The sequence below is a fragment of the Epinephelus fuscoguttatus genome, linkage group LG5, assembly GCF_011397635.1.
Source record: "Epinephelus fuscoguttatus linkage group LG5, E.fuscoguttatus.final_Chr_v1".
Lineage (NCBI taxonomy): Eukaryota > Metazoa > Chordata > Actinopteri > Perciformes > Serranidae > Epinephelus > Epinephelus fuscoguttatus.
Genome location: NC_064756.1, coordinates 28776076 through 28795609, shown reverse-complemented (window position 1 = coordinate 28795609; position 19534 = coordinate 28776076). Strand labels below are relative to the sequence as shown.

Sequence of the window (19534 nt, the reverse complement as noted above, 5' to 3'; positions counted from 1 at the left end):
GCTTTTGAGGCGCAGAGGAGAGGGGGAGGAGGGGGGGCAGTCCCACGGCATAGAAAGGAGAGGGAGAGAGAGAGGCGAATCACAATGAAGTGTGTGTGTGTGTGTGTGTGTGTGTGTGTGAGAGAGAGAGAGAGAGAGAGAGAGAGAGAGAGAGAGAGAAAGAGGGAGGGATGTGCCTGGGTGCTCACACCAAAACAAAAGAGCTGACTGATGGATTATTCTCAGAATCAACTCAAAAGTCCCTCCACATATTCAGCAAACTGTTTAAACTGCTGAAAGAAAGTTGAGGATCTTGAGATTCTTGCGCATTTACAGGTGCGTCTCAGCTGAAGCTATTACTTCATTAACTTCTTTAGAGTAGTGAAGAGGACTGTCACTGTGATTGAACTCCATAGTGAGTTACAGTCACGCTTCAAGAAGATAGGATGAATGGCGTATTTGCAGCCCTTGCATCAGAGCAGACACTGTCACAGGCTGGTCTGTGATGCATAGTGATGTCAAGTAACATTTAATCTGAAAAGAACAAAACATGCAGATGACCTTGTCAGGAGGAGCTGTCTCACACAGTTTTTCTCTCTAAGCAGTGATGCAATAAAATTACAGTTATTTGAATCACTGCTGCTCCACCTTATTACTGTATTTCATTAGACCAGCAATAGAGCTGACGATTGCAGTAATCTGCATCATAAGATCGCCTTATTATTAGGAAATTACAAATAGAGGTCATAAGTCTAGATCACCACAGTGAGAGCCTACACACCCAAGAAACTGTTAGCCATTGAGAAAACCTGTGTCTGATTATTATTGCGTTTAAGTAATTTTATTAATTCATTTAACTTTCCTGTAGATTCTGTCTAGATTCTATGCTTTAAACAGTCAGGATATAATTTGGGTGGAAAAATAACAAAATCCTTTAAAACTAAAATGTATCTTTATAAAATAAAAGTACTGAGATGATGTCAAGCATGGTAGCTACATCCACGTAGATGTAATAACTCTTGATCATGTTACCTTAATGACACAAGACGGTTTCCAGAGACTTCATCAACATGTTATGGGTAGTGCATATTTAGCATGATGTGGTAGAAATCCTGATTTTAATGTTGTTGCTCAGTTATGCCCACATGACAACACCACGTTGTATCAAAATCATGGCTGGATTACTGAATGGGCAGGCACAGGCCCAGGGGCCCAAACGTCAGGGGCTCTCCTGGCCTTCACCTGCAAACATGTCACTTGAAGGGACACATACCGACCAGGAAGCAACTCAAAGAAACAAAAACAGCCCATAGCAACTACAGAGAGACACAAAACCACGGAGAGTGGCGTGATGTCTATGAAGAGAAGCAAAACAACAACAAAAAGAGGCAAAACATCCATAAAGTCTGTGTTTTGCACCTATGTAGGAGAGGTGGTGGGGCCTTATGCGTCAGAGGGCATCACAAAAGACTGAGCTAAAGTTAGAGTCAACAAAATAAGATCAGAACTGCTTGTATCCTGTGCTCTCGATTAAGTAACTGTACTTTTTTTCTGTGTTTTTGCTGACCTGAATACCTTAGCCCATCTACCCTATATCTAAAAAACAAAACAAACTCTCTAAAGCCAGCTTTCAAATACCTGTTTCACCCAGAAAACATAAAGTAATACTGTGAGTTTTTTTAGTTTCAATCAGATTTAACAAACAGGCCACTAAACTGCAAAAGTTATTGTCACAATATTAACAAATGGAAAATCAGGAGAACTATTTTGAGGATGTCTGCAAAATGCCCACCACTTCCTCAAAATATAAAATTTTAAGCAGATGAGATTGACTTTATTTTTGTTTATTAATCAAGTTATGTACTTTGTTTGCATGATTGTTTAGAAGTTCTATAACAAACCCACAGCGTACACGTATGCCCAGATTAATGACTTGAACAAATGAACAAACAATGACTTGTTGTGATATGTGTGTATTTGGTGACAATATGTTCAGCAACAATTACTGTTTTTCCCTCTCATGCCAGAGGAAAGCCTCAAATGTATTCCAACAAACATAAATATGTTTCCTTATCAGCAGTCTGCATGCAGTATTTCAGATTTCTGTGTTGTGAAAGTCACACAGCTATCTGGCTTTAAATGTAACTTTGTCTGTGTCACTTGTTTTTATTTTATTTTCGATACATAACTGAAAAGAAAACCTAAAAACCCAAGACTACTGAGTTGTGGCCAAAAAATGTTGCTGTATTATGTCAAACTGGCTGTACCTGCAAGAACTATGTACCTGTTATGAGAAAAAGAAGAGTTATCTGAATGGATTTGTACCAAAAATTTGTATGTGGAAAAGAGAAAAAGCTGGTTGTGTAATGGGGAGAGACATAAAGTGCTTTGTGAAGAACTACCTGATGTCACTGTCTGAATCAAACACTAATTCTCCACCTGACCTTCCACCAACTTTGACCAACTGACCAACAGAAAATATAAAAATTTCTCTGTATTACGGCAAATATTTCACTTTTTACAAATGTAAAATAGTGTTTTCGATAAAAACATCCGTAGTTTTAGTTTGAACTCAATGCATGTTTGAGTTTTTCTAGTTTTAAAGAGCATCAGAGGTCATCTCAGATTATTATCTCAGCCTGTAGAGAGGCACATTTCCCTTCTAGTGACTTTATAAGATGACAGTTATAGTATTTCGCATGATGTGACAGGCTACATTACACAGTTACACATAGTATTTACTTCAGTGTTACGTAATGTACTTTGACATAATGTACAGAGTATGCTTCCTCGTGTACACCCTCTTCTTATGTCAGCTCAAGCCATGTGCCCTGAATGCTTCAACCCAAAAGCAACATTTCTTTGGGATATAAAACTCATTTCGCCTGGCAGCACTATAAAAGTACTAAGAGTGGTGCTCAGAGAAGGACACTGAATGCTGAGCCAAGGAATGTCATGTTCTTTGGCTGTATCTGTTCTGTAAAAGTGCTTACAGTAATTATGTTGCATGGGCAGTATGCTGGGATGAGAGAAGCTTTCAATTTGTGTCCCTGTAATTGTGAATCTACAATCCAGTGTGGGATTTCAACATCCATGCTTATAGACTCATTTTTACCGGCTGTAAAATCATACAAAATTTATAATAATGTGGACAGTCCTTATGTTGACTTTTGACAGTAATTGACTTAATTATGTCCCTTTGCTTCATCAGTTGTGCTGTCTATTTAATCAGTTTTTCTTGCTATTTTTCACTTCAAGCCATAATATGCTTTCAAAAACATTAAAAATATGCATTTTTAACTTCATAAACAAAGCAGGACTGCTTCATGCAAAGCCTTCACAAGAGTGCCTTCTCAGGTGCCGACAACACCAGGACTCATGCAGCAACAAAAACAAAAGTAGATCATCTCACACTGAGAGGCATGCGTCAATATTCTTCAGAGGTTTACATTTATTACATAACATCCATATTAAGTTTGCAATGGCAACAAAAAGTAAATCCACCTTGAAGCGTATTCCTGACCATCTTAGAAAATATATTCAAACATACATATGAACATAATATTTTCTGTAAACAAGAATTTGTGTCTTTTTTCTGTGTTTGGCTCTCTATTATAATAAATGGACCACAGACAGAAATTAATTCTGTTTAGTCTCTGATGACTTCAAATCGTTGTGAATAGTCAGACTGATATAACGTGATAGAAATCCTGATTTCAGTGTTGCACTTGTCCAACACTGATCACATTTAGCTAACAGCCATCAGTTATGCTCACATGACAATTACAAAACAACAAAATGCAACAGTGGTTGACAGAGAGCCTGACTCAGTAATTTACTGAGACATTACAAAAGATTGAGTCACAATCAGATGACTAAACATTTACACGTACTGTACAGGTCTGCACAAGACTGCTGGAGGACATTGTCTGTGAGATTCTGGACATAATGCCACCTTGTGGAGATGACTCTTAGTACATCCCTGACAGATATTAGATGGAAATATTTATTCAAACTTAACACAGTAGAAAGTGCAATCTTGAGACGCTGCCAATCTAGGAAGCAGTCTATAATGGGGTGGCTCCTAAAAAAAGTCTAGATTAAGATGAGTATAAGATCATTTCCAGGGACTTTAAAGGCCAGGAAACTGCAAGCAAAATGTAGAGTTGTGGCTACATTTCATTCACTACATTAGCTCAGCGAGATATATCTCTAGGATTCGAGCATTTTAATAGTCACATACACACCACAGGATTAACAATGAAATGTAAAGAGGCAAGCATCAGCAAATGTGCAAAGAAAACATAACAGATTGTCCAATATAAAAACACAGTTTTCCAATAAATTCAGGGTATTAAAAAGTTTAAACAGTGCACCCAGTGTGCTGTGGAGGATGCACTATAATGCAGCCCTTTAAAACTTTGTGGAGTTGGAAATCATATTGAATAAATTCACAACAGACACCTCTATTTTTCCACCGTGGTTGTCGCTTCATCAAGGTGACCCTAGAGAGAGGAGGACATAAATTTACATCATTTCAAAATTCAATGGATATAGTGAGGAAGAGAGGAAATAGCAAAGAAGATCCGAAAATAACCAGGATAAATATACAATGCAGTCATCTCAAACAACTCCTCAGACTGTGGGGAAGCATCCAAACTGTCTTTGTGTACATTGTCAGGTACCAGAAACTTTAAAACACATCCTTGCTAGTTAGAGGGAACAGGCTATATATTTGAGAGAAAGGACATGGTTGAGGAAATGATATGATTAGGGGCTAACATGAGCAGGATTAAAGAGCAAACTGGAATGTGGTGGAAGAGGACAAGGTAGGAGACATTTGATTAGCAGCTTCTTAAACTGAACAGAGCTGATGGTAACAAAATCTGACAAACTGGACACTTCATGAGTAAACTAACTCCAGAAGATGGCAGTAATGCAACAGTAAGGCCGCCAGCTACATTTATACCTCTAAGAAGAAGAAGAAGAAGAAGTGGGCCCTATGGCGTTGCAGCCTGAGGGCAGCAGCAGTCATCACATGAGATGGGGCTGGTGTTATGTCACGTGAGGTGTCGCTTCTTAAACATGGCTCCGACTAGCACTGAACAAAACATCATCGGCTGACTGACTGTCGTCTGTCTGCTGACACGCATCAATACACAGCAGGAAACATGGAGGAAGTAAACGTCGCCCCGCTGCATGTCCTGGTTTCATGAAGTCACTGTACAAACTCATCATGCGTGAAACCGGCGGTGCACCGTTAGCTTAGCGCTAACTAGCTGTCAGCTGCTATTGGTGCCGAGAGGTGAGCAAAACATTGAACATTGAGGGCTGTTGTTTTGTAATTACAGCGGAGTGACATTTAATCAGCATAGCTGCTCTTGTTCAGCATTGTGTAAGTGATGTTATTAACTATTTGAAGACATTTTGCCTGCTTGAGGGAGGTATCTTAACGTTAGCTACTTTGTTATGTTAACTGTTAGCGTTAAGTTGACGTTACTTCCTCTATAGTCTTCTTAAAGCTTATTAAAACTCCCGTTTTGATATTTATAACGTAAAACAGGTTGTCGTTAGCTAAATCACATATACAAATGTTGTTTGAAGCTTACAATATGTATAGTCGCTGTTGAAGTTGGGCTGTATATTTTATTTCGGCTGTATCTCTGCCAGACAGCTAGCAGTCTAGCTAACGTTAATGTTAAACGAATCCACTCAAACTTTCAGCTTCTGTTACTATGTTACCATTTTGGGAACTTGTCGTAAGTAAAGTGAGTTGTACATTTGGTAAGTGGCACCGAGGAATTGTTTTAAAGTTACAGTTTAAATTCCTAAATTTGAGTCTTTTTAGCAAAGTTGTCACTAAGGTGGAATGGATGTATGGATGTGTGTATGGGGCGGAAGCAGGAGGCAGTCATGTGAGTGAGCGGAGCTCGAGCTCCAACTTCAGGGACTTGGAGAAGGAGAAGTAATCGTGTGCATTAAGCATTATCATATCACACTTCCATTGCAGAAACGTGCTTTTCTCCTCTCTGGAAAACAATTAGTGTCTCATTACAGCAAACTATAAAAGAAGTAGTTGCTTATCTAATTATCCATTATGCTTGTCAATTATTTCCTCAGAGGGACAGGAAGAAGAGGACATTAGCTCTGCCCTTGATGACTTTGATTTCTTCTTCAATGAATGTCTGAAAGTCGTCCTTGTGGGAGACAGCAAGGTGTACACAGCAGGACATTGTGCGATTCTTAGCGAGCATTGCAGACTCACCATGGATTGGCTGATGCATGCTGTTGAGAAAGACTTGGGGGTTGACCGGCGGCAGCAAGGCCCAGGTCCCCGTTCCAGGGAGCTCATAGCACTTGTCCCTACACGCTGGGTGATCGCCCTGAGGGAGAAGAGGATCATGCGATGTGCCCGCTTTGACAGCATCAGTGAGGCAGAAGTTCGCACCTACCTGCAGTCTTCCCAGGCAAAGTTGCCTCCTGGCTGGACACGAGTGTGCATTCAAGGTCTGAGGAAAAGCAAGCTGAGCTACAGATTGGCCAGAGACCCATGCCTTCAACAAATGGAATTCATGTCACAGGATTCGTATGTCAAATCCATGCAGTGTGTGTCACAACATAATGTCAGGTAAATTTTGTTATTCTATCTATTGTCTATTTCTTATCTCATATATATCTTTATCTATTTCTGCACGAAAAGTAAAAATAAAAATCTCCCTTTAAAGAACATTTGTCTTTCACATGACGATTGACTGTTCTTTTAAACATCAAGTACTTTAGTCCAGTGAGCTTATAAAAGCTTTTCTGTGATATTAGTGAAAGCTTAAACAATCATTTAATTAATTGATCGGTAAGTTAATCTACAGCTCTTCAATCTGCAACAATTTGTATAACTGATTACATGTTAAAGTCATTTATCTAGCAAACATGCTTCTTTACTTCTTTTGTCCAGTTTATGTTATTTAAATGTATTTGAAATGTATCCATTTACTGTCTTTGGGTTTTGTGCTGTTGGTCAGGCAAAAATTCAAAAAAGTTTTGAAGACATGGGCTTTGAAAACATAGTGACTTGTGATTAATCAAAAAACAAAACAAAAAAAGGTGAGATTAATCCGTAATGAAAACTATTGTAAATCGCAGCCCTAATATCACTTCACTCTGTGGATTCCTGAAGTGTTTGTGTGTGTTGTTTTTGTATCTAAATGAGCTTTTCATCAGTTGTATGGCTACCTGCTGGGGTTAGGACAGGGTTTCCGATTCACTTTATCAGCTCAATTGGGCACTCTTAATAACATTAGCTGTTAACTCGTGCTTGCAGCTTGGGAAGTTTCCTTAAGGTGGAAAGTCAAAATTGCCCTGTTAATTGCATTTTCAGTGTAGATGTCCATTAAATGTTTGCCACAGTTTTGAATTGTGTGAGATTTATGTATTACTTAAAAATATTTTAATGCAGGAAAATAAATGCAGTCTTTGAGTAGAACGTGTTTAAGATAGTAATGTAATGTATCGGCTCTTTGTCTTTTTTCCCTTTTTCAGGAATCTGTGGCGTGATGCTCATTACAAACTCGTGCAGTCATATGCAGGAGCCAACGAGCAGATGCATGTTGCAGCCGTAGATGCAGTGCGTCATGCCTTGCAGAAGCTCTTCAATTCCACATTCATCTCATCTGACAGAGTGTCACCATCCCTTTCTCCAGCCAGAGAGAAGGAGAAAGAAAACTACTTGCCATCCACTTCATCTTGCTTTTCCAAGTCCCAGTCAGACCATCTGTGTCCTAATGTTCTGCCTGCAGAGTGTCTGCTTGAGACTGCTGAGATGCTCTACGTGATTCTACCTTATACTCAGTATTCACTCAATGATATTGTCTCCTTCAGCCCCGCCAAGCTCGCTAACAGCCATGCCAAAGTGTTGTTCATTCTGTACCAGTTACTAATAGCCCTGCAGGGATGTCATGCAGCAGGTCTGTCTTGTGGAGAGCTCTCCCTGCAAGACATAGCAGTAGATGAACAGCTCTGCAGTCGTCTCAAGGTCAGTCTAGCTCATTATGAGGAACTGGGGATGGAAGGGGATGCAAATAGTGATATTACTGGCAGACAAGTGCCAAAAAGTGTCCTCTCAAGGAACAATTCATGCGTTAGCCAAGAGAACAAAAGACTTTGCAAAGACTGCTTTCATGAGCTCAAGAAGTTGGTTCTGGACTGGGTCCACGGAAGAGTCAGTAACTTCCGATACCTGATGGAACTGAACAGGTTAGCAGGGCGGCGAGAAGGAGACCCCAATTATCACCCAGTGCTGCCTTGGGTTGTGGATTTCACTGTGCCATTTGGAAAATTCCGGGACCTAAGGAGGTCAAAGTTTAGGCTCAACAAAGGAGATAAGCAGCTGGACTTCACATATGAGATGACCAAAGAGGCTTTGGCTGCTGCAGTGGGTAATGGGGTAGGTGGAAGCGGTGTAGGTGGAGACCTCGGTGGCTCTGTAGGTGCTGGCGGTGCTGGACAGTCAGACCATCTCCACGTACCTCATCACATATCTGATGTACTCTCAGACATTACCTACTATGTCTACAAAGCCCGGCAGACACCCAAGTCAGTGTTGTGCAGCCATGTTAGGTCCCAGTGGGAGCCTAATGAATACCCAGCCAGTATGGAGCGCATGCAGAGCTGGACCCCTGATGAGTGCATTCCAGAGTTCTACACAGACCCCTCCATTTTCCGCTCAATCCACCCCGACATGCCAGACCTGGATGTGCCTTCCTGGTGCAAGTCGTGTGAGGAGTTTATTGAGGTCCATCGGCGCCTTCTGGAGAGCAGAGAGGTGTCTCAGTACTTGCATCATTGGATAGATCTCACATTTGGCTATAAGCTGTCTGGTAAAGAAGCTGTAAAGGCCAAAAACGTGTGCCTGCACCTAGTGGACAACCACACCAATCTGACTACCTACGGTGTAGTTCAGCTGTTTGACCAGCCCCACCCGCCACGCTTATCTCCTTCCCAGTACGCCCCACCAGAACCTCCTCTCCTTGGCCTTGCTGCTCTAAATGTGCCTTCTCTACACATCCCTCAAATCGACACTGTGGCTGACACTGTGGATGGAATGGTGCCAGAGTCCACAGGGTGTGAGTCAAGCAGCTGGACCATGGTAGACAGAGATGAAGAGCTTGAACAAGGTATGGAAGCTCTGGACTCATTAGCATCTGCTGGCTCATCTAGTTCTGTATCCTGCTCTGTGCCACTGCCAAGCATCAGTACAGTGGGAGGAAAGATGGGAGGAGAACACACGGCACTTATTGTATCCCAGTCCCCGAGTTCATTCCCTGGTGATTTCACAAGCGGCTTAGGCCCTGGTTTGCGCAGTGCCATGTTACAAAGAGGTGGGCCAACGAACAAAAAACATGGGGAGGGGAGTGTGACTGCCACCAATGCAGAGGAAATCAAGATCGTCCTCCCTGAAGGCTTTAACCCATTGCAGCCTTTGGAAGAGCTGGAGAAGTTGAACAATTTCCTGGTGAAGAGTCTGCACGCTGAAGTATGTCATCCTGCAGGATCCACTGACTGCATGAAAGACGGTGGCATAATTGAATCTCTACCCTCTCTTACACAGCTCTACCAAAGAGACATGCAGGCCCTTGGTGTTCTCATTGCTGAGATATTCTATCCCTCTAAACTGAGAGGACTGAAACCAGGCACCCCCCTGAGACAGCGTTTCCAAGCTGTTATGAAGCTATGCTCTGCCAGCCTCCGTGATGTGCCACTGTCTTTGCATCATGCTCTTGAGACACTGCTGCTAATAGAGAAGCACTCTGGAATAGCACATAGAGAAGTACCAGATTGCCCACGTCCACTCCTTTTCAAATATGAGCCTATCTGCGATGGTCTCCCTCCCCCAAATCCCTGCCAGCTACTGAACCCAATCATCACTCCCTTTCCTTTCCCTTCCTATTTTGCAGCACTTCACGACTTTATCTTTTCCTACCATGCCAAAATGGAGACCACGTGTAGTCTTCAAGGAAGAGATGTTGTCTTTCACCTGTGGCAGCAGCTTGAGACACTATTGCGGGGTAATGTCACAGCTGAGGGTCTTGAAATCCTTTTGCCCTTCATTCTAGCTCTCATGCTTGAAGAGTCCACTGCTGTCTATGCTGCCTGGTACCTTTTCGAGCCCATCTCTAGAGTACTGGGTCCCAGAAATGCAAACAAGTACTTACTGAAGCCACTGATCAATGTTTATGAAAACCCTCACTGCCTGCGAGGACGTTTCTATCTCTACACTGACTGTTTCATTCTGCAGCTGATTGTGAGACTCGGCCTGCAGGCCTTTCTGTCCAGCCTCCTCCCCCATGTGCTGCAGGTCATCACTGGCTTTGAAAGCTACAACTCAGGCTCTGGAGCGGAAGCTTGCAAAGGGCTGAGGGGAGGCACATGTAATCTAGGGGAGGAAGAGGAGGAGGACTTTCAGTGTGGTGAGGTGCGGTCATCGTCTGGGTCTGTCAGCGGGAATATGGGAGGTGGCAGTGGTGCCAGTGGAGGAGTCGGTGTGGTTGGAGAGGCAGGGATGGTTGATTACTCCTCTGGTATCAGTCTCAATGACCAAGTGTTTCTCTCAGAGGCAGAGGACTTTCAAAATGGGTTCTATGTCAACAGTGGAGCTGGAGTGGCCGCTGGGAAACAGCCAAGCCAGAACTCTGCAGCCAAGGATCAAGACCAGGAGTCTCTAAGTGTGGGGAAACTCAGTGACAAAAGCAGCACAAGCGAGCTCTCACTCGGTGATGGAGACTCAATGCGGGATCGAGCCAGTCTCAAATCAGCTGACAGCAGCCAGGACCTGAAACACGCTAGTGAGGGTGAGGAGGGGGGAGAGCTGGAGGAAGAAGAGGTGACTGAGACTAATGAAGGCAAAGATGGCACAGACGACACTGCTGTTGCCAACCTGGAGCTCACTCTCTCTGGTTGCACAGAAGCTTCAGGAGCAACAGTAGCCACTCTGGAGGGTGAATTTGTGAATGGAATGGCAATGGAAGAGACTGAGAAAGGCATTGTGGGAGAGCAGGAGGAGGATGATGACCATGATCCATCTGAAGAGTTTGGGGAGAAAGAGCAAAAGATCCTTCTAGGTGAGTGACTGATTGAGGTTTATGTAAATTATTTGTTTATTAACTGATAATATCTAATGGTCGTCTCGTCTTCACACACAGATACAGTTTGCAAAACAGTGCGATGGCTGTCAGCAAAACTTGGACCAACAGTGACATCTCGATATGTAGCCAGAAATTTGCTGCGATTGCTCACAAATTGTTACATTGGTACGTAAATTTTGGACAGTTATACAGTAATTTGCAGTTAACAATTGTCATGTCTTACAGCTTGTGTTTTCTTCACCCCTTTTCCTCTTCATGTTCTTTGCCTCTAGGTCTTGAGAAACACCAGTTTGTGGCTGTAGCATCTGAGGAGTGCACACTGGAGAGTGTGGGCATGGGCAGCGTGTATGAGAAGAAACCTGTGGTCGGTGATGAGACAGCAGGGCCCGTGTTGGACTGTCTCATCTACATAGCTCAACTTTATGGAGAACCTGTACTCACTTACCAGTACCTGCCTTATATAGGATACCTGGTAAGGAGAATGCGCTAACACACATCAAACCTCCACTGGCCTATAAAGCCGGATTTTAAACCAGAACATTAACAAAATGTGCTTTGATTTTGCAAATGTGTATGTTTCCAGGTTTTTCCACCTTCTTCGCAGCGTCTTAACACACGTAAGGAGGCAAGTCTGCTTGGAGCTGTTGCACTTACACAGAAGATCATTGTCTTTCTCTCTGATACCACTCTAATGGACATGCTTATGAAGATCAACCAGGATGTGCTCCTGCCGCTATTGGACTTGCTCACCACCCCCCGTATGGGGTAAATAACACACATACAACCAGCACATACTCTAAATGCAGTTGATGGTAGTGTTCAATTATTTAAACAGCATGGCAAAGTCATTGTAAAATATTGCAGACATTGATGTGCTTTTTATTCAAAGAAATGTTAAAGTTATTTTGAAGTGCAATGTAATTTACATTTTGGTGTTGAAATAGAGTAAAATCAGAAAACATGCCACGATAGATATGTCATTCATACTCTGCTTGGTTGTACACATTCTGCTGTACTCAGGTTCCCCAGCGGGGTGCAGACACGCACTGCCGTCTGTCTCAAGACACTCAGCCTGATGGCTCTCATCTGTCTGCGCATCGGGAGGGAGATGGTGCAGCAGCATATGGCTGACACTCTGCGTCGGTTCTTTGCTGTTTTCTCTCTGCTGCATTCTCTGCAGCCCCAGGTATGCACACACACAACACATAAAGACTGACAAGCGGGATGTCAGGTTTATTTCTAGAATGCTTTCAACAAGCAGATCTGTCACGAGGAGCTTCACAAAAAAACAGACAGAAAGGCAGATGAAAATATGGATGAAAATATAAACGAGGCAGAAACTTGGAATACAAACTGTCTGACAGACAGGGAGAGAAAGGGAGTACATGCATTTGTGAGCGTGGCAGGATGGTTTTTCTTGTTGCATCAGATAATTTAGAGGTTTCATAATGCAGTTACACTTATGTCTTTAGAAAACAGAATTGGAAATACTGTCTCTCTCACACTGTAGCTGGACAGCGCCCCTCGCAGAGTAGTTGGAGAAGTCACGGTTGTGGATGTCTGCACACCTGACGAGTCTAATGTGACATATGAGTTGGCAGTACTGGAGGAGCTACAGACTGTATTTAACCCTGAGATGGCCCATGCCTCCTATATCCCCTTCTACTGCCTCATAGGTAAGAAACACCTCATCCTGGCCCAAATTCAAAAAACCCTATCTAGCAAGAAGAAGGCAGTGTGCTTTGTGATTAAATAAAAGATATTTTATACTTAAGTGGTATAAGTCAGTGCTGTATTGTGATTTCTGTAGGTGATGCGGCAATTCGGAAACTGGTTCCAAACCACGAGCTGGTCTGGCAGTTGGCCCAGTCCTACCATCAGAGTTTGCGTCAGGGGAATCCAGAGACGAATCTGGCAACAGTGTCAAGGGTGGAGCTGCCTGCGTCCTCCATGGGTCTCTCCTCTGGTTTTGGCAGACGAATGGGTTGCAGCCCATTCCCTGCACCCTCAACGAGTTCCACCTCACTAGGAGACTCCCTCCCTGAGTCAGGCACATTTGGGAGCCACCTGGTAGGAAACCGTATCCAAGTGTCCCGTGACGCTGATTACGATGGTAGCTCCAACTTGGGCTTGGGTAACTCTTGGGGGCGCTCCAGCCATGCCACCCCCATCACCACTGCGTCCACCTTCACCTCTTCATCAGTTGGCACAGCTTCCTTTTCCTCCTCCTGGGTGACAGGCCCCACCCCAGAGGACAGTGCCCTGAAGCAGGAGCTCCCTCGCAGTGGCCGCTCCCTGCAGGGGAACTGGCTGGCCTACTGGCAGTATGAGATTGGCCTCAACCAGCAGGATCCACATTTCCACTTCCACCAGATCCGGCTGCAGAGCTTCCTGGGTCACTCAGGCACCACGAAGTGTTTGGCCCCCCTGGCCGGAGAGGATTACTTCCTCTCTGGCAGTAAAGACAAGACTGTAAAGCTTTGGCCCCTTTATAACCATGGTGATGGAACACAGGAGGTGGAGCCCAGGCTGACATATAATGACCATCGAAAGTCAATCTTCTATGTCGGACAGCTAGAGGCTTCACAGGAGGTAGTCAGCTGCGATGGTACTGTGCACCTGTGGGACCAGTACACAGGTAAGAGAGACACTGCATTTCTGCTCATCATTAGAACTGTGCATGTAAAACATAGAGGGTGCTTCATGTGGTTAGAGGACATGATGGGTGCAACGAAACAAGTGTACTATTCTATGTAACTACACTCTCTCTGTTGTCCTTAGGCAAGCAGATCCGCTCGTATGAAGCTGTGGACGGGAAGAATCCCATTACAGCTGTCACTACCATGCCAGCACCACACTGCAGTGTTGTGTTTGGCAGTGCAGATTCTATTCTCCGCTTCATCGATCCTCGCAAACCTGGATTGCAGGTAGCAATTTCACTTAGCAAGCTCATTCTGCCATACAATATCCGCCAATTATCAATGTGTTTTCAAAATGGTAGCCTTGTTTTTTTTTACACTTCTCTACTATAGAGTTATTTCAGACTTGACAATGACAAATCTTCCCCTGTGTCCCCAGCATGAATTTCGTCTGGCATACAACAATGTGAGTGCTGGGCTCATCCGCTACCTGGCAGTGAGCCCTTCAGGGCGCACTGTGGCTGCGGGTTTCTCATCTGGCTTCATTGTTTTGCTCGACGCACGCACTGGACTTGTTCTGAAGGGCTGGCCGGCTCATGAGGGCGATATCCTCCAAATGAAGGTATACTTGGAGCATGTTTATGTGCATGTGTGTATGTCTGTATAACTGAATAGGGCTGCCTCTGGGTAACATCTTAGTCAATAGTTGGTGGTGTTCAGTATGTTGGCTACTGGAAGATGATCTACCAGTGACAGTAAAACAGATTCCATGAAGGTTTGGCTGTTGACACCAACAGTTATGTATGAAATTAATCATTTTGGGGGCATCTTTGACTTTATTCAAATAGCAGACAGTAAAGTGGCGACAATGCAAATGCATTTCATGTTTTCAAATTATAGCAATGATGGACTGGAGTAGTTAATACTAGTTTCTATAGATTTGTTGAAAGCATAAGTAAATGAGTGCTTTCAGAACAGTATAAAAAATGTTAGATGCCCAGTAGACCTTAAAGAAAAAGGAAGGAAGAACAGAAACTAAGACAAAACCAAATTTCAGTGTACTGAAAAGAAAATGTCTAGCATTAAACATTTTGCAGTTTGGCTGCCAGTACCTTAAACATTGTCTCTAAATCCACCAAAAAGTAGAGTTTGAAACAGTCCCCAAGTTGTTGACTTAAGACGTGGGCTGGGGGAGGCGGGTCATGCAGTGTGTCACATAAATGGGCGGTCGCTCCCTATGCTGTAGTCAAACTTTGTGTCCTGCTAGATGAACTTGTAGCCAAACACAAGTGGACAGTTTCTCCAACATGACTCCATTACTTTGTTGAGTTGTAAGCATGGAGTAATTTCTGAAATAACAGAAAGATCGTATGTGTTTTGGGTTGGGCTATAGGCCTTTACTGTTAGGAGGGTAATTTCTTTCTGTTTATTTGTTCTTTATTTCACAATAAACACAAAGGAGTGTAAGTGTTAAAGAGTGGAAACTTTTGGATGACCACAGCTGTAGAAATCACAACCCACGCAGTGGAAGTACGCCACTTGTTACCTGTTGTTGACTCTTTCTCTGAATGACCCACCTTACATCCGTATGTCTAACCTTAACCTCTTGGTGGGTTGTTTACATGGGTTCTAGAATAGTTTTACTTTGATGCTTAACCTGTTTTTATGCAGGTTGAGAGCTTTGTGAAGAATATTAAGTGATAGTTTGCATACCTCACATTGTCAGACCCTGATAAAAATGTAAACAAGCATTTTATGAAATGCGAAGGGGTTTACAGTTGTAAGAAAGATGAATATTGTTGTTCTGAGTTTCATTCAGTCTGTTACTTAATAGGTGTAGTGCTAATTTAATCTTAATTTAGCACCACGTGTAAAAACCTGAGCTATTGTATGACATCAGCACTGTCTCCAAACAATACTTGAAAGAGCCTGTTACTCAAGCCAGAAGTTGTGGCTGTACTCTTGGATAATAAATACTCAAGAAGACAACAACCAGCCAATTGGCTTTTATTTTGACATTCCCCAAAGCTATTGGAGAGATACTAAGAGGTGCAGAGATGGTGAAAGTTGTACCCAGCAAATCTGTTGTCAACAGTGCGCAAGGATGAGCAAACTTTATTTAACCCCAAATTAGGTCAAGGATTGTATCTCTAGTTTTAAAGGCACAAGTTTAGGCAAATATGGACACAGGTTACTCATTAGAAGGACCACAGTGGTTCTCATTGGCACATCTGTATTACTCAGACTTCCCCCTCAATTCTTACGTGTCAACCAGTGACTGTTCTCATACTTAGCTGGGAAATTAAAAACAAATAAATTCTTTATCTTATTTGAAAAAAATGTTTAAATATTTGGTCAGCTGAAATGTGCGTCATACATCTATGGCCTGCCACCTTTTCTTCCAAATTTTCTAAAGTTTCCCTTGTCAATAGGGCTGCCACTAACGATTATTTTCATTGTCGACTAATCTGTCGATTATTTCTTTGATTAGTCGACTAATCATTTCATCGAAAAATGTGTTAAAATGTTGAAAAATGTCGGTCTGTCTCGGCCAAACCCCAAAATTACGTCATCTAATGTCTTGTTTCATACTCACGCCAAAGGGTTTTAGTTCACTGTCACGGGATAGTGTGTAAAGCTGCCAATATCTGAACGTAAGAAGCTGCAGTAAGAGTATCTTGGGGTACTTTTATAGTACTTTTCTATGAAAAATGACTCAAATCGATTAGTCGACTACTAAAATAGTCACCAATTATTTTAATAGTCGATTAGTCATCGATTAGTTGACTAATCGTGGCAGCCCTACTTGTCAGGGTAGCTATGGATTCAAAATCCAAAAATGTAAAAGTCTTGGAGGAAAATAGAGAAACTGCATGGACAGATTCATCTGCTTTCACCACCAACTCTGCAAAGTCAAAGTTCCAAATAATTCTAAATAGCCCACTGCAGAATAGCTGACTTGTGGTAAAACATATTAATAAAAGCTCATTTAGACTTATTAGTAGAGCTAATATAGACTTGATGGTGCGGTGCAATGATGCGGCTCCAGACAGAATTTTCCTTTTTGGTCAAAAAGGTTGTAAAAGCTTGTCCCACACCCTTGACATATGTGAGAAGTTGCAGTTCTGCAGCTTCACCGCTAGATGCCACTAAATCCTACACACTGGACCTTTAAAAGTATCCTATTTAATTCACTTATTTCTCATATTTTTTTAGTTTTAGGGTATTTATGAGGAAATTTTAATCGCATTGCTTGGTGTTTAATCACAAGTCTTGAGAAAGGATGAACTTGGACTGGCCGTATTCGATATGGAATGAATAGTCAGTGACTTCTTTTCTTGTATTTTACTTTTCAGGCTGCTGAAGGAAACTTGGTCATCAGCTCCTCCACTGACTACACACTCTCTGTGTGGAAAGATCTGGAGCACAAGCCTCTCCGGCAGTACAAGTCGCAGTCAGATCCCATCCATGCCTTTGACCTTTATGGTTCAGAGATTGTGACCGGAACAGTGGCTAACAAGATAGGGGTTTATTCCATGGCAGATATCTCCCTGAGTCCTGTTAGCAGCATGAAGCTAAGCTCAGAGAACTTCCGTGGCACTCTGACAAGCCTGGCGGTCTTGCCCACCAAAAGGCTCCTGCTGCTGGGCTCTGAGAACGGGGCCATCCGGTTACTAGCTTAGGGAAAATCAATGGCTTTTAGCTGCTCTAAACACTCAGTCCGTTGACCTTGGAAGTGTCTTATATCTCAAGACACCAGGTGTCTGAGCTCTTTCTGTCCCTTCTCCTGTGCTTGAGGTCAATTGTACTGGTAGGGCAGTTTCTCTAAATTGCTTTTTGAACGAAGCAGCACCAGTAAAGGCACTGTATAAGCTTCATGCCTACCTAACCTTGCCACTCTTGCTGTTGGCACTGAATTTGATGAGCAAGAAATATGTGCCCTGCAGTTCACACTCATATTGTACAGTAAAGCCCATGATTTTTTAAAAGCCTATAGATGTATAGATAGTATATGGGAAATTCTTACCTTAACAAGGTCATTTATTCTTTGGACAAGGTCAGTTATTCTGTTCAAAAGAATGAATCAGAAGACATGCTCAGGAAGGTGGAACCAAACACGGTTCTTATGTAGTGTTTACACTTTCCAAATAGATGCATAACAACACCAAAAAAACATTGACCTCAACTTTCATTTCCCTCGATGTTAGAATACATGCGTGTCCAAATGCACTGATTAAACTATGCAGTATTTGTAGATCAAATCATTTGTTTGTGTTTGCGTTACTCTGTGTTTCATAAGAGTCGTTTCACAGTAGATTGTTTATACATCATGAACAATAAAAGTACACTCGCTGTTTTGTCGACAGTCTTGGTGCATCCTCTGAGTGGAGACGCTTCAATTGTCACATACTAAAGTAAGTTACTGATGCACAGCCTTTATTCTACTGCACAAGTATGGCCTGAATTGTAACATTTAGATTCTCACTCAGATTTTAAAGACTGAATGTTTTTATCCACTAATAAATTACTTGAAGTTGCTTTGGGATTTTTACACCGTGTTTAGAGATTCTTGATTTATCAGTCAGAACCTGTAGCAGCATTACACTGGGAGTGTATCTAGGCAGGTGCCACTTTGACTGGGTATGCCAGTTTGTTAGACTCACCACTTTCTAATTTCTGAGTACAAAAGCTAACATAGGAACAGTCAATGCCAAGATAAACAGTTTTGTATTTTAACATTTATATGTAACTGCATATGAATATGTTGAAAAAGGTTATAAATCAATAAAAAGATGTGGTTTAACTTGCTCCGTATTGTGCACATGAATATACAGCAGAGTTTTGTACCTTAAACTCGACCCAATTTCTGCAAAACTCTTAATGAATCTATCAAAGTTTTCAAAGCTCATTAGCATCCAATGATCAAAGCTCTCCCCTTTGTATGATTTTTATCACTGTCATGTTGTAAAACACAGTTTGCCTACTTTTGTAATCATTTGCCCAAAGCTCAAAATGCTCTGACAAGTGTACTACACCTTTTGATATTTTGTGTTTTTGTAAACCCGGAGTGAAAGCTCAATAAACATAAAACTTTGTTTTGACAAGAAAATTTGTAGTTGCACATTGATAATTGGTGACAATAGATCTCTGAACATTTTAAGAAAAGTCCTTGAAACGCTTATTTATTAACTGGATTAATAAAAAAAAAAAGATTTGCGTCCATGTCTTTTGTTTGTGTTCCACTTCTGTGTGATTCACCTGGATCCATCATGACTCCTAGCCTTGCTTTCTGATCTTGGCTGAGTCAGTAGAGCTCAAATTGGACAAAGTCCCTTCTTGTGTTTGCAGACGGCTGTCATGTGATCGAGAAGATATCACTTTTGCTTAGTGGTGAAATATGACCAAATACACTTTTTTTTTTTAATGTGTCCCTTCTGTTGAGTAATTATTGGTCACAACATATACCAACAGTTTCTAGACTTCAAAGAACGGTCACATCCGTTCTGCGAAGTTGGTAATATATCAAAGCCAGCGGTTTCTGGGAAGTGTGGGCTTGTGTTCTCCGACATCAGATGTGTAACTGGTATCAGCAGGTTGTGTTTGTTTGCCCACACACAGCTGAATTAACCACACTTTTGCAATTAATTTGTCCTGTTTGCTGGTAAAGATTTTGGTGTGTCATGATATTATCACCTGCTCATTGACATGCAAAGTTGCTCAGTCTTCAATATTCAACCCCGGGTGACTGTCAGTAGCTACATTTACAAACAAATAGTG

General features: G+C 42.2%; 1 protein-coding gene across 1 annotated transcript; it reads left to right on the top strand.

The window, feature by feature from the left end:
* Window positions 1-5010: 5010 nt before the first annotated feature.
* wdr81 (WD repeat domain 81) lies at window positions 5011-18560 on the top strand. The gene is made up of 12 exons (XM_049577166.1): window positions 5011-5284; window positions 6100-6607; window positions 7516-11093; window positions 11175-11282; window positions 11390-11589; window positions 11701-11882; window positions 12138-12303; window positions 12628-12793; window positions 12928-13755; window positions 13899-14044; window positions 14196-14378; window positions 17113-18560. Exons 2-12 carry the CDS (start codon window positions 6246-6248, stop codon window positions 17437-17439), a joined length of 6246 nt encoding a protein of 2081 aa, XP_049433123.1. The 5' UTR covers window positions 5011-5284; window positions 6100-6245; the 3' UTR covers window positions 17440-18560.
* The last annotated feature ends 974 nt before the right edge of the window (window positions 18561-19534 follow it).

Bases quoted from the DNA above. Each gene is read 5' to 3' on its own strand.
- wdr81 (XM_049577166.1), top strand. From the start codon at position 6,246: ATGGATTGGCTGATGCATGCTGTTGAGAAAGACTTGGGGGTTGACCGG. The intron at 12,304-12,627 runs GTATGCACACAC...CTCACACTGTAG, and splicing joins TGCATTCTCTGCAGCCCCAG to CTGGACAGCGCCCCTCGCAG. The intron at 14,379-17,112 runs GTATACTTGGAG...TTTACTTTTCAG, and splicing joins GCGATATCCTCCAAATGAAG to GCTGCTGAAGGAAACTTGGT.